Source organism: Vulpes lagopus, chromosome 10, assembly GCF_018345385.1.
Source record: "Vulpes lagopus strain Blue_001 chromosome 10, ASM1834538v1, whole genome shotgun sequence".
NCBI lineage: Eukaryota > Metazoa > Chordata > Mammalia > Carnivora > Canidae > Vulpes > Vulpes lagopus.
In genome coordinates this window covers 102,861,382-102,872,982 of record NC_054833.1, presented here as the reverse complement: position 1 = coordinate 102,872,982, position 11,601 = coordinate 102,861,382, and the positions used below count along the sequence as shown (strand labels likewise).

General features: G+C 42.4%; 2 protein-coding genes across 2 annotated transcripts; both read right to left on the bottom strand.

Annotated features, from left to right (window-relative positions):
- Positions 1-303: 303 nt before the first annotated feature.
- LOC121499635 (histone H2A type 1-B) lies at positions 304-756 on the bottom strand. The gene has a single exon (XM_041770504.1). It carries the CDS (start codon positions 738-740, stop codon positions 348-350), a length of 393 nt encoding a protein of 130 aa, XP_041626438.1. The 5' UTR covers positions 741-756; the 3' UTR covers positions 304-347.
- A 10,265-nt stretch (positions 757-11,021) lies between these two features.
- LOC121499637 (histone H2B type 1-B) lies at positions 11,022-11,420 on the bottom strand. Its single transcript, XM_041770506.1, has one exon. It carries the CDS (start codon positions 11,418-11,420, stop codon positions 11,040-11,042), a length of 381 nt encoding a protein of 126 aa, XP_041626440.1. The 3' UTR covers positions 11,022-11,039.
- Between the last annotated feature and the right edge of the window lie 181 nt (positions 11,421-11,601).

Here is an 11,601-nt window from a genome sequence, read left to right as displayed (position 1 = left end):
GAAAATTTCCGCTGTTTTTATTATTGTTTTAGAAAACGTGAGCTACGATGCTTGCGAAGAACTTTCATTTCAAACTTATGTCGAATAAGTACCTTTTCTGCTGAACTTGGAATCTAGCCCACCTCGTATGGCTAAACAGTACCGTCGAAACGAACGTCATGGGCTTTTTTTCGGGAACTAAAGGTTTCTGAGGAAAACTGAGGATAGTTCACCTTCGATTTTCAAAGATTAATACTTAAAAGCGAACCAGCTCTTTTCATGGAAAATGTGGGTGGCTCTTAAAAGAGCCTTTTTAGGTTGTTAACTCTTTCTTGGTTAGGAAAAAGCCCATGGGGGGGGGGGGAGTTTTACTTCCCCTTGGCCTTGTGGTGGCTCTCGGTCTTCTTGGGCAGCAGCACGGCCTGGATGTTGGGCAGGACGCCGCCCTGCGCGATGGTCACGCGGCCCAGCAGCTTGTTGAGCTCCTCGTCGTTGCGGATGGCCAGCTGCAGGTGGCGCGGGATGATGCGCGTCTTCTTGTTGTCGCGGGCCGCGTTGCCCGCCAGCTCCAGGATCTCGGCCGTCAGGTACTCCAGCACGGCCGCCAGGTACACCGGCGCGCCCGCCCCGACCCGCTCCGAGTAGTTGCCCTTGCGGAGCAGGCGGTGGACGCGGCCCACCGGGAACTGGAGCCCGGCCCGCGACGAGCGCGTCTTGGCCTTGGCGCGAGCCTTGCCGCCCTGCTTCCCGCGCCCAGACATGGCAAATGTAAGAGAAAGGAAACGCGCTCTGAAAAAACGCGAGCGATCTAGAGCCGGGCTGAGAGCGAGAGAAGTATTTATACTAACGGGAGGTAGGCTGCTTGCCGGTCTCCCATTGGCTACATTCAATTACCAATGGAAAATCAGAGTCAGCATCCTTCATTTGCATACAAGCCCTCTGTCTAGCGGGAGGTTTTTAAATGCTACAAAAGGCTTTTATTTTAATGTTAATAACTGAGTTTAATTCTTTCAATAATACTTTTTAAAAATGCAATCAGAAGCGGAAGTGATGTTCCTCATTGCTCTTTTGGCTGTCGTTTTTCTAGGATTGTGATCAATTGTGGAAAAGAATAAGCAAAAATTGCAAAATAAATAACATTTAAGAAGTATATCTATGCCAGCAGTTGCTTTAACTTTTTGAAAGTCACAATAGAAAAGAAAGGAACAATTCTTCCGGGGCTCCTGGGTACCGCAGTTGGTTAAGCATGGGACTCTTGGTGTAGGCTCTGGTCCTGATTTTAGGGTTGTGGGACTGTGCCCCAGGAGCCCCAGGGTGGGCCTCTGCTCTCAGTGTGGAGTTGGCTTGAGATTTTGTCTCCCTCTGCTCTCCTCGCCCCATCTGCCCTCCTCCTTTCCTCCATGCTTGCTCTCAGATAAATAAGCAAATCTAAAACAAACAAACAAACAAAAAACCCCACACTATTCTTTGTCAGAGCCCATGTCTCAAAATATCTGAACAATGAAAACTGAAGGCAGGAACTGGACTGTCCAGCCCCTGACCTACGACAGCAAGTTTTCTGTTTTGACCTTTATCTTACAGTTGTGGCCTTATGGGACCACCCTGAGGTATATAGAGCACTGTTTTCATTTTAGAGATTGAAAAATTTATAGAGACTGAGATCCATTGTTTTACCTTGTGCAGGCTCATGCTGAGTTAATGAGACCAAGGACTGCAAACTCCTGACTGGGAAAGTCATCATTCCCAGTGCCATTCCCAATTCTACCTTCTCTTTTCCCAACTAGGATTCTAGTTGGGTCAGGAAATTCCTCTGTTGTCAAGAGAGATTGCTGGGAGAAATGCTATTTTTCCTTTTACAGTCCATGAGATAGAACTAGATGGGGCCCAGATGGAGGGGAATAATTCTTTCAGGAATCTTTGCAGGCTCAAGCTTAAAGATCTTCTGATTCCCAAACAGGATGGTAAAAGGAACAAGAGCCTATGTGTAAGAAAATCTGTACATAAACCAACTCTGTCTGAAAACCATCTTTTGATCCAGGGAACCTGGCAGGAGTGTGAAGGTGCTCATCTTCTGTTTCTTTTTTGCCTCCTAAGTCTTTTCACTCTTATGATTTTTTCTTGTAACAATATTCAACCTCCTTTTAATTTTTTTTATCATTATTTTCACTATCAACAGCAGTGATAAACAATAACCCCTGGCTCAGTGTCTTTGCAAGACCCCAGATGGAGATATAAAAAGATATCTCAAATTCTGCCTTGAAATCTTGATACTCTTTTGGAAAGGGAAGGCTTGTATGTCTGGATTCTAAAGAGTTGTGCATTCTACATCCCAAAATGAAGGCTTTAATAATAGTAATATAATAATAATAATAATAAGAAGAAGAAGAAGAAGAAGAAGCAGCAATGTGGAGGAGAATAGTAATCCCTGTGAATTAGAAGGGACAGGAGAATTCACAAGGGAGATAAACATTGAACATTCAGTCATTGTATATATACATGCCAGTGTTCCAGGTACTTGGAGCACAGCAGTGAAAAAAGCAGATAGCATCCTGTGTGTACCCTTGTGGTGATGCTCTTCTAGTGTAGACAGGCCCACAATAAGCTAAATATGTAGTAAAAATCTATGATGCATTTTTTGGTGACGAGTGGTACAAACAAAAAGTAGGAAATGGGCATACATGAGACATACAGGGATAATCAGGGCAAGTGTCACTAAGAGGGTAACATTTGAGCTCGAACCTGAAAGAGGTGAAAAAGCTAGCGGAACAAGAAGAATAAATGCTTCAGTAAAAGGCCAAATGCATCCAAGGCCAAGGGAATATCAGCAGCCAAGGGCCAGGAGATAGAACTGATTCAATTTCCTGAATACATTGTAGGTCACTTTGGATGGAGCAGTGGGTATGTACATGTACAGCACTAGGCAAAATAGAAGGCAGGATTAAGGGCTGTTTCAAAAACCCAGACTAGAAGCTGAACTGCGAACAGTCATAGCATCAAGAATCTATATCCACTGAATCATGAATGAGAATAAACCTAGTTATCTAGGTAGCCCTGTGTCACACAAATCAACAAACACTGGACCTCTCCTCTGTAGAACAACTTGATGAGATCCTAATAGCAAGTTCTCAAAATCAGCAAATTCTAGGCATTTGTCTCTGAAAAATAATGTGGAGGGCAGATATGAGGAGGGAGATGATGGTGTAAATTCTTCCAAAAATATGAGAAAAAAAGTAGTTGTCCCCAGTAACACCTCTTCTGCCAGGTGCAGGACACTTTGACGCATATGGGTTTGTATAAATAAGGAAAGAAAATACCTGTTCTTTGTTGAATATAAATAAAAAAAAGTATGATGTTACTTGAATACACTTGAAAAAAATCAGCTGGCATTAAGGTTATTGGTGAAAGAGTCCAGAACATGCCCTCCCCAAGTATGCTACTATGGCATATAGACTAGTTTGAGTTACAAGAATTTGAAAAAGAACAGCTGTGAGGACAATCTCATTTTCTCCTTTTTTTTTTCACCCTTAAAAGCAGGAGTTGAAATTCCTATGTGAAAGAAGTCCTCCGTACACCAGAAAGAGTCATCTTTCTCACCATGGACAGGAAGTTGAGGCTGAGAGAAATCTGTGCAAATATTGTCAAACTCCTATCTTCCTGTCTCTTCACACAATGAACTACCCTAGCCCCAGCCCCATTTGCCTGTCACCTTATCATAATTTACTGTACTTTGTCCAACACACTAGGTAAGCATTAAATTCTAACTACTTCTTTGGATTTTCTTTTTTTTTTTTTTTGCAAAAACTCCCATGTGCATATAAAGAAAAATAATTAAAACTTGTATATTTTTTTCTTATTTTATTTTTTTTTTTTATTTATGATAGTCACAGAGAGAGAGAGAGAGAGAGAGGCAGAGACACAGGCGGAGGGAGAAGCTGGCTCCATGCACCGGGAGCCTGACGTGGGATTCGATCCCGGTTCTCCAGGATCGCGCCCTGGGCCAAAGGCAGGCGCCAAACCGCTGCGCCACCCAGGGATCCCTTTTTTTCTTATTTTAAAGATTGATTTGAGAGTGAGAAAACAAGCAGTGTGGAGAGGCAGAGGGAGAAGGAGAGAAGCAGATTCTGCTGAGCAGGAAGCTTGATGCAGGGCTCAATCCTAGGACCCAGAGAACATGACCTGAGCTAAAGGTAGACACATAATCAACTGAGCCACCCAGGTGCCCTGTAAAACTTATTCACTTTTATCCCATTAATCTGTGTCAGTTGAGTTCTTAGACCCAGTTGGAAACCCAATGAATTCTTAGACCCAGTATAGAGAAAAGTTGTTCCTCCCCTATAAATAGAATCATTTGGAAGACCCTGGGTTTGAAGATGTTCAAGCCTAGACTCACTCACATGAACACTGCAAGAGTTACAGTTATAAATGCTTTTGACTCATTAATTTATTCTAAGAGCCACCTGTTGTTTACCTCTTAAAAATATATATTATTTCTTTAAAAATAGACTCCACATCCAAGTATTTGAAGAAAAAATGACCAAGAATTCTGAAATCTGACAAAAGACCTAAACCTATAAATTTCAGAACCTACACAAACACCCACATAGAATAAACCAAAACATATTTTTGCTATAAAATGCATCATAATCAAACCTATGCAAACTAAACACACACACATAAATCTTGAAAGCAGCAAGACAAAACCTATGTATAAAAGGGAAAAATAAATTCAAGTGACAGCAGATGTCTCATCAGAAACAACATATCATAAGGAAATGTGACATTTTTTAAGAGCTAAAAGAACTGGCACTGTCACTCTGAATTCCTTGTCCTTTAGGAATTGATGGAGAAATAAAAACATTCTCAAATGAGGTAGGGTGGAATTTGTTGTTGGCATATTTATCCATAGAAGAATGGCAAAAGGAAATTCTTAAAAAAGAAAGGAAATGATATAAGTTTTTTGGAACATTAGGAAGGAAGAAAGAAAAAAAAAAGAAATATGGGTAAATACAATCCTATTGAGTTTTCTAAATTATGTTTAGAAGCTAAATTTCTAACATCTGATATGGTTCTCAATGTATATAGAGGAAATATTTCAGATAATTATAAACAAGAGAGGATAAAAAATTTTAAAAGGGAATAAGCTTTGTACAGTTGAACTGGTAACATGTAGATACCAGTGTACCGTGATGTTATGTGTATCTAATACCTAGAACAACCACTAAAAAACTCTCCAAAGACAATAGATGAGTCAAATTCAAAGTGCCTCAAGAAAATATTCAAATAGCCCACAGGAAAGCAGGAACTAAAAAAAAAAAAAGAAGAAGAAAAGAAATGAACAATAGTGAAGGAAAAATTAAAAACAAATTCACCAGTAAATAAAAAGTAAAATGGGCAAAGTTAAGGCCTAACATGTATGGGAGAAAAATTTCTCTTAAAGCCTTTTAGAGTCCCTGGCTGGGTCTGATAATTAAACTGAGAAAGATAAGCTAGCAGGAGAAAAACATACAAATGTTATTGGAACTTTTACATTTTTTAAGAAGCTTTCCTAAAAAAATGAAGGCCTACAGAAGTGACCAAAGTAGGAAGCTTTTATATCTTTACACAAGGAAATACATTTCTTTTTTTTTTTTTTTTTAAGATTTTATTTATTTATTTGAGAGAGAGAGTGAGCGAGCATGAACAGAGGAAGAGGGAGAAGCAAACTCTCCACTGAGCAGGGAGCCTTGATGTGGGACTCGATTCCAGGACCCATGGATCATGACTTGAGCCAAAGGCAGATGCTTAACCAATCGAGCCACGCAGGTGCCCCTGAAATCCATTTCTAAAGAAATGAAAAGACAGGGGTTTTGGGCAGTAGGTAGTAAATGGTGAAGAAGTAACAAGGTTTGTTCATATAGTCTTCTCAGCCCTAAATTCCCTGTTTCTGGTAATGTTTTTCTAATCCTGCCTTTAAAGAAGAGGGATGAGGGAGAGGAGGTCAAAGTAACCTTCCTGCTTTACCGTTTTCCCAAACTCCTCTTATCTTAAGATATTCAGTACATCAAAGTGCCATCTTTGGGGGTAGTATGTTCTGAACCCCATCGTTGTCAATAATTGAATTAAATGTATGTGGTCTAAATACATCCATTAAAAAACAGAGGTCATCCGAGTGAAGATTAAAGTATATGCTCCAAATGATGCTGTGGTAGGGGAGGAAAAATAATTTTCCCTCTACTCTTCTAGATTATTAGCTGAGACCCCTCCAATAATATAAAACAGATTAACAGGAGAAAAGAGGAGCTTTAAAACACACACACATACACAATAACTCCTGTATATATGGGTGAGACCCAGTACTCAGCAATACCTCAAATGGCCCAAGCCACCACCTTAAATACCATCTCCAGCTAATGGCAAAAAATGTTCCAGGTGGAGGGAGGACAGTTTGGGGATGATACCAGGCAAAGCACAGAAAACAAGACTATGGTTGTTAGATAGATTTAAGTCTTTGCCTTCTCCGGTGGGTTCTCAGTTTTAGTCATCCTTCTTTTCCTGGCACAGAGAGAGAAACTGTTGCAAATGCAGATTTCCCTTGTAATGTAAATTTCTCTTATAAAAGACTAACGTCTACTACTTTTTCAAAGCTTTTTTAAATGTCTGCTATTAAAAAAAAAAAAGTTGAAGGTAATCCTTATGCCTGAGAGGCATATTTTAGGGTGGCAAATATTGTTCCTCTGCATTGTCTACAGGAACTCACTTCATTCAGGTTGAAATGACAGGGTAGAAGAGAAACTGCAAATATCGACACAAGGAATCAGGGTGCCTATATTAATATCAGGTAACTAAACCACGGCAAAGAAAATTACTAGAGACAGAAAGGGGAATTATAGAATGATAAAAGGGTCAACCGGATAAGAAAACTGAGCAATTCTAAATGTGTAAGCATCCAATAACAGCCTTGTAAAATACATGAGGCAAAAAATGGTACACCTGCAAGGAGTAATAGGCAAATCCACAATTACAGGTAGACAGATCAATAATCCTCTTAAAAATTGATAGAACAACTAGACAAAAAGTTAGCAAATATATAGAAGTCAACAAATGGCTCGTTTTCATCTGTAAATCAGCAATGGTAATATAGAAAAATGTTCCCTTCTTCTCTTCTAGGCTCTTTGGCTGGTTTAGTAATCACATTGACACAGGGGCACCTGGGTGGCTTAGCAAGGTGGGTGTCTGCTTTTGGCTTCGGTCATGATTCCAAGGTTCTGGGATTGAGCTCTGCAACACATTGGGCTGCCTGCTCAGCAAGCACCCTGCTACTCCCTCTCCCTCTGCCTCTTCCCCTGTTTGTGTGCTCCCCCCCCCCTCAAATAAACAAATGAAATATTAAAAAAAAAAAAAAAAGTTACATTGACACAGGGCAGATTAACAGCAGAAAAACAAATATAATTTCTTATGTATGAAAGCCTCTCAAAGACATGAGACCCAAAGGCAGTAAGGCAATTGGGGCTTGTGTACCATCTTTAGCTAAGGAATGGGGTAGGGACCTGGAGCTTCAAAGGAGAGGTTGGCGAATCACAGGAAGATAAGACTAGATGTTTGGTTATTCAGCTCTTTGCCCTGCCTTTCAGATAAATCAGATCAAAAGAAAAATATCAGTTGTTGAGAGGATTGTTGCCCTGTCAATAGCTCTCTTTTTAGTACTATTAGAATAGGCAGGCAGTGAGGCTCTAAGGGGATGCCCAGAGGCCAGCAAGTGGGAGGCCATGGCCAGCCATGGCAAAGGTCCAAGCCTGTCCTGACAGCACTCCACTAGGAGCTGTATCGCACCAGATAGGCCCCAGATGGCGGTGCCACAACAGGAAACCCCTGAGTAGGTTAGGAAGAAAGAGTGGGAAACCCTTCTTCCCCCTCCAATAATAGATATCCCGCCCCATAGTTAACAACTGTTGATAATAGAAACCCCCATCTGGGAGAAGCAGCTCTTTTCTCCCTCTCTCAGAGCTCAAGAGTATACTTTTAACATCAATAAACTTTCCTACTTGTGTCCCTCGTCCTCTGTGTTGTGAGTCTGTTCTTGAATTTTTCCTGGTGACAAGACTAAGAAACTTTGGTGACCTTGTTGGGAAGGGCCAAGTGGAGGCTCCAGGGCCCATGGTTTCCCTGTCCACCTGGTACCAAGATCTCTATTAATTTTACAGGATAAGAGAAAGTATGATCTCATATGACATTTACGTATCTATATGTATAGACTTGCACAAAGTAAAATTTCTGTAAGATGGATGGCAAAAAATTCCTGGATATTGGAATTACAGTTGATTTTTATTTGTTTATTTGAAATTGTTGTTGGTGCTTATTATTTTAAAATAAGGGGCAGATCTGGTTTTGCAAGGAAGTTAAAAAGAATTCACTTAAATGTGTATGTTATGTAATGGAAATGAAAAGCCAAGAAGAAAGACATTAAATGTTGCTGAGCAATGTTAAAGACAGACCTGAGAAGTTTATCCTATCACCTGCCACAAAGCAGGGTCAGGGCATTCCACTTCTAACAGTGTCCTCCTAAATCATGAACACTTTCTGCCCCCCCCCCCCCCCATCTGCCTGTGGATCTCTCTTCTCTTTTCCAAATTCTCAACTTCCAAATTAAAAGTATTCCCCAATGACCTCTGTCCTGTTCCTGGCACCCAGAACTTAGCCCTGGGCAGCTTCCCCTTTCCCTGCCCCACAGATTCAGCTGTTCCTGCCTCCAGGTCATCCTTGCTGGATAGGAAGGCAGGCGAAACTTCCCGGGGCTGCAAGGAGAATCAGGGAAGTAATAGAGGTTATTTTTTTCCTCAATTGCTTTTTTACTGTGGAGAAAACGTGGGTGGTTTATTAGGGTGTATGTATAAAACCCTGTAGAATTTCACTTTGATGGCTTACTTTCTGGCTCAGCTGAGTCCAAAGTTGGTGCCTCATTAGATGCAACCAGAGAGATTTTATGCATTTTTTTTCTGCTTTCTCACCACTACCCCCTATCGCTCTGGGGTCTACCACAGAGTCCAGGCATCTGATTTTTTATTTTATTTATTTCTTTAAATTCTCAGTTCACTTGTTAAAGATCAGCCAGGTATTCAGCAGAGGTGGCAAAAAGGCCTAGGTTTGAGTTTACGAAACTAGTTTACGAGTTTAGTTTGAACTTGTCAATTAAGGGTGGAGTTGTTAGGTAAAGCCTCAAATATTAGGAATGAAGGGGAGCAGGGAGGGAGAGAGAGAAGAGAGGAAGAAAAAAGAAAGCAAGCAGACAGACCAAAGTCTGTCTGTTGAAGGAAAAAATGGGGAGAAAATAATCCCTAAATCAGATCATTTTAAAGAAAATAAATAATATTACCACCCAGATCTCAGCTCTCCACGGGAAGAACATAAGGGTCAGTGATTCTTAAATTGTACCCTGAAGTCAATAATTTAAAGGGTGGGGGAGGAGGTCTTTTCATAATTATTAATTTTTAAGGCTGGTCTCTCTCTCTCTCTCTCTCTCTCTTTTAAGAGTTTATTTATTTATTCATGAGACACACCGAGAGAGGCAGAGACACAGGCAGAGGGAGAAACAGACTCTCCGCAGGGATCCCGAGATTCCAGGATCAAGGCCTGAGTCAAAGGCAGACGCTCAACCGCAGAGGCACCCAGGCGTCCCTCTCTTTCACAACTATATTTGTCGTTATTGAGACTGGAAGTACTTCTCATACAAAGGTTGGCTGACCTGTAGAATCTGGGAAAAGATCATTTACATTTTTTTCATAAAGGGATGTTTTTAAGGAAATTCTGTGGATTTCATTTCTTCATCCAAAGACATACTGTTGCATGTCACCTCCATAAAACGCTCATAAGCCAATGAAAAACATTGTTTTCCTCATTTTCATAGGCATTTTGCAGCTGAGTCCTACTCATCCGCCTCTCCGCCCCCAACCCGGGACCTAGACCTGTCCCATTAGCTCCTCTACCTCAAACAACGTCATTTTCTGTCTTTTAGGTATTATCTTTGGAGTCTCCGTTTATTGAAAAAGGTTTGCTAAGAAAAGCCAGCACCTCTTCCTCTCCAACCCAGGCCCTCCCTGCCAGCCAATGAAGTGGCGCGATAGGAAGAGCGGGAAATTCAAACTTTTTGTCCTTCCCAGAGCGAGAGAGCCATCCTCCCCGCCCTTCTACTGGCACTCCAGAAAAGCCAGGGACACTCAGAACAGGAAATGGGAGCTCGGATTCCTGGGACCCAAACAAAACTGAAACGGCTCTAGATTGAATGTTGCCATCGATAAACAATTCTAATGTGAAACTAGAGCAAATTCATTTTATCTGTGCGCAAAGAGCTTGAGGGATACCCGATAGAGGTGCCCACAGGAACCACGGGCGACTATGTCTAGTTTACCCAGTGCTTTAGGCTAGGGTATTTAGGGCCAGGTTATCTATGGCCCTACCTGCTCTTTTACCGCCCAGACCTTGCCTCCTCCCAATAGGCCAAGTCTGGATTATCTATCCCTATTCAGAAAACCTCTAACCACTTCTTTACCCAGCAGGGAAATCCCGATGTTTTAGAAGCGTGCAGACACGGGGAAGGGATGGATCCTAAGTATCCTGAAGCTTAGGGCAAGCCCGCAGCAGATGGGTGTTCCCTGCTGGGCGTTACGCTCAGTGCTGTATTTCGCTTTAAAGACCATGGGACTGGGGTCCCTGGGTGGCGCAGCGGTTTAGCGCCTGCCTTTGGCCCAGGGTGGGATCCTGGAGACCCGAGATCGAATTCCACGTCAGGCTCCCGGTGCATGGAGCCTGCTTCTCCCTCTGCCTGTGTCTCTGCCTCTCTCTGACTATCACGAAGAAAAAAAAAAGGAGTCTCTTAAAAAAAAAAAAAAAAGACCATGGGACTTTCAAAATCCATTCTCGGGTCTACAATTGCCTCAATGATAACCTATTTTTTAGACTCTCTAGAACGCAAACGTATGGTAGCAGAGTTGAATTACACCGCTGCGAAATAGCGGTTATAGCTCTTCTTGGAGAAAGTGGGTGGCTCTGAAAAGAGCCTTTGGGTTGGATAGTGGCTCGGAGAGCGCTCACTTGGAGCTGGTGTACTTGGTGACGGCCTTGGTGCCCTCGGACACGGCGTGCTTGGCCAGCTCCCCGGGCAGCAGCAGGCGCACGGCCGTCTGGATCTCCCTGGACGTGATGGTCGAGCGCTTGTTGTAATGCGCCAGGCGCGACGCCTCGCCCGCGATGCGCTCGAAGATGTCGTTGACGAACGAGTTCATGATGCCCATGGCCTTGGACGAGATGCCCGTGTCGGGGTGCACCTGCTTCAGCACCTTATATACATAAATGGAGTAGCTCTCCTTGCGGCTGCGCTTGCGCTTCTTTCCGTCCTTCTTCTGCGCCTTAGTGATAGCTTTCTTGGAGCCCTTCTTCGGGGCCGGAGCAGATTTAGAAGGCTCAGGCATGGTTCTTTCCTAAGAGTTGAAGAAACGTTAATTGCAGTCACAATTAGTGCTGTGAAGGGTCCGGAGCTCATTCTTTTATAGTTCCTCAATGCAAATGAAGTATCAAAAATTGTCACTTCTCGTTGGGTAAAATCAGAACTCTTTCGCTAAGGGGAGGGTTTATGCAAATTAAGGGTTCACG

Excerpts from the sequence above, each read along its gene's own strand:
- LOC121499637 (XM_041770506.1), bottom strand. The coding sequence starts at position 11,420 with ATGCCTGAGCCTTCTAAATCTGCTCCGGCCCCGAAGAAGGGCTCCAAG.
- LOC121499635 (XM_041770504.1), bottom strand. The coding sequence starts at position 740 with ATGTCTGGGCGCGGGAAGCAGGGCGGCAAGGCTCGCGCCAAGGCCAAG.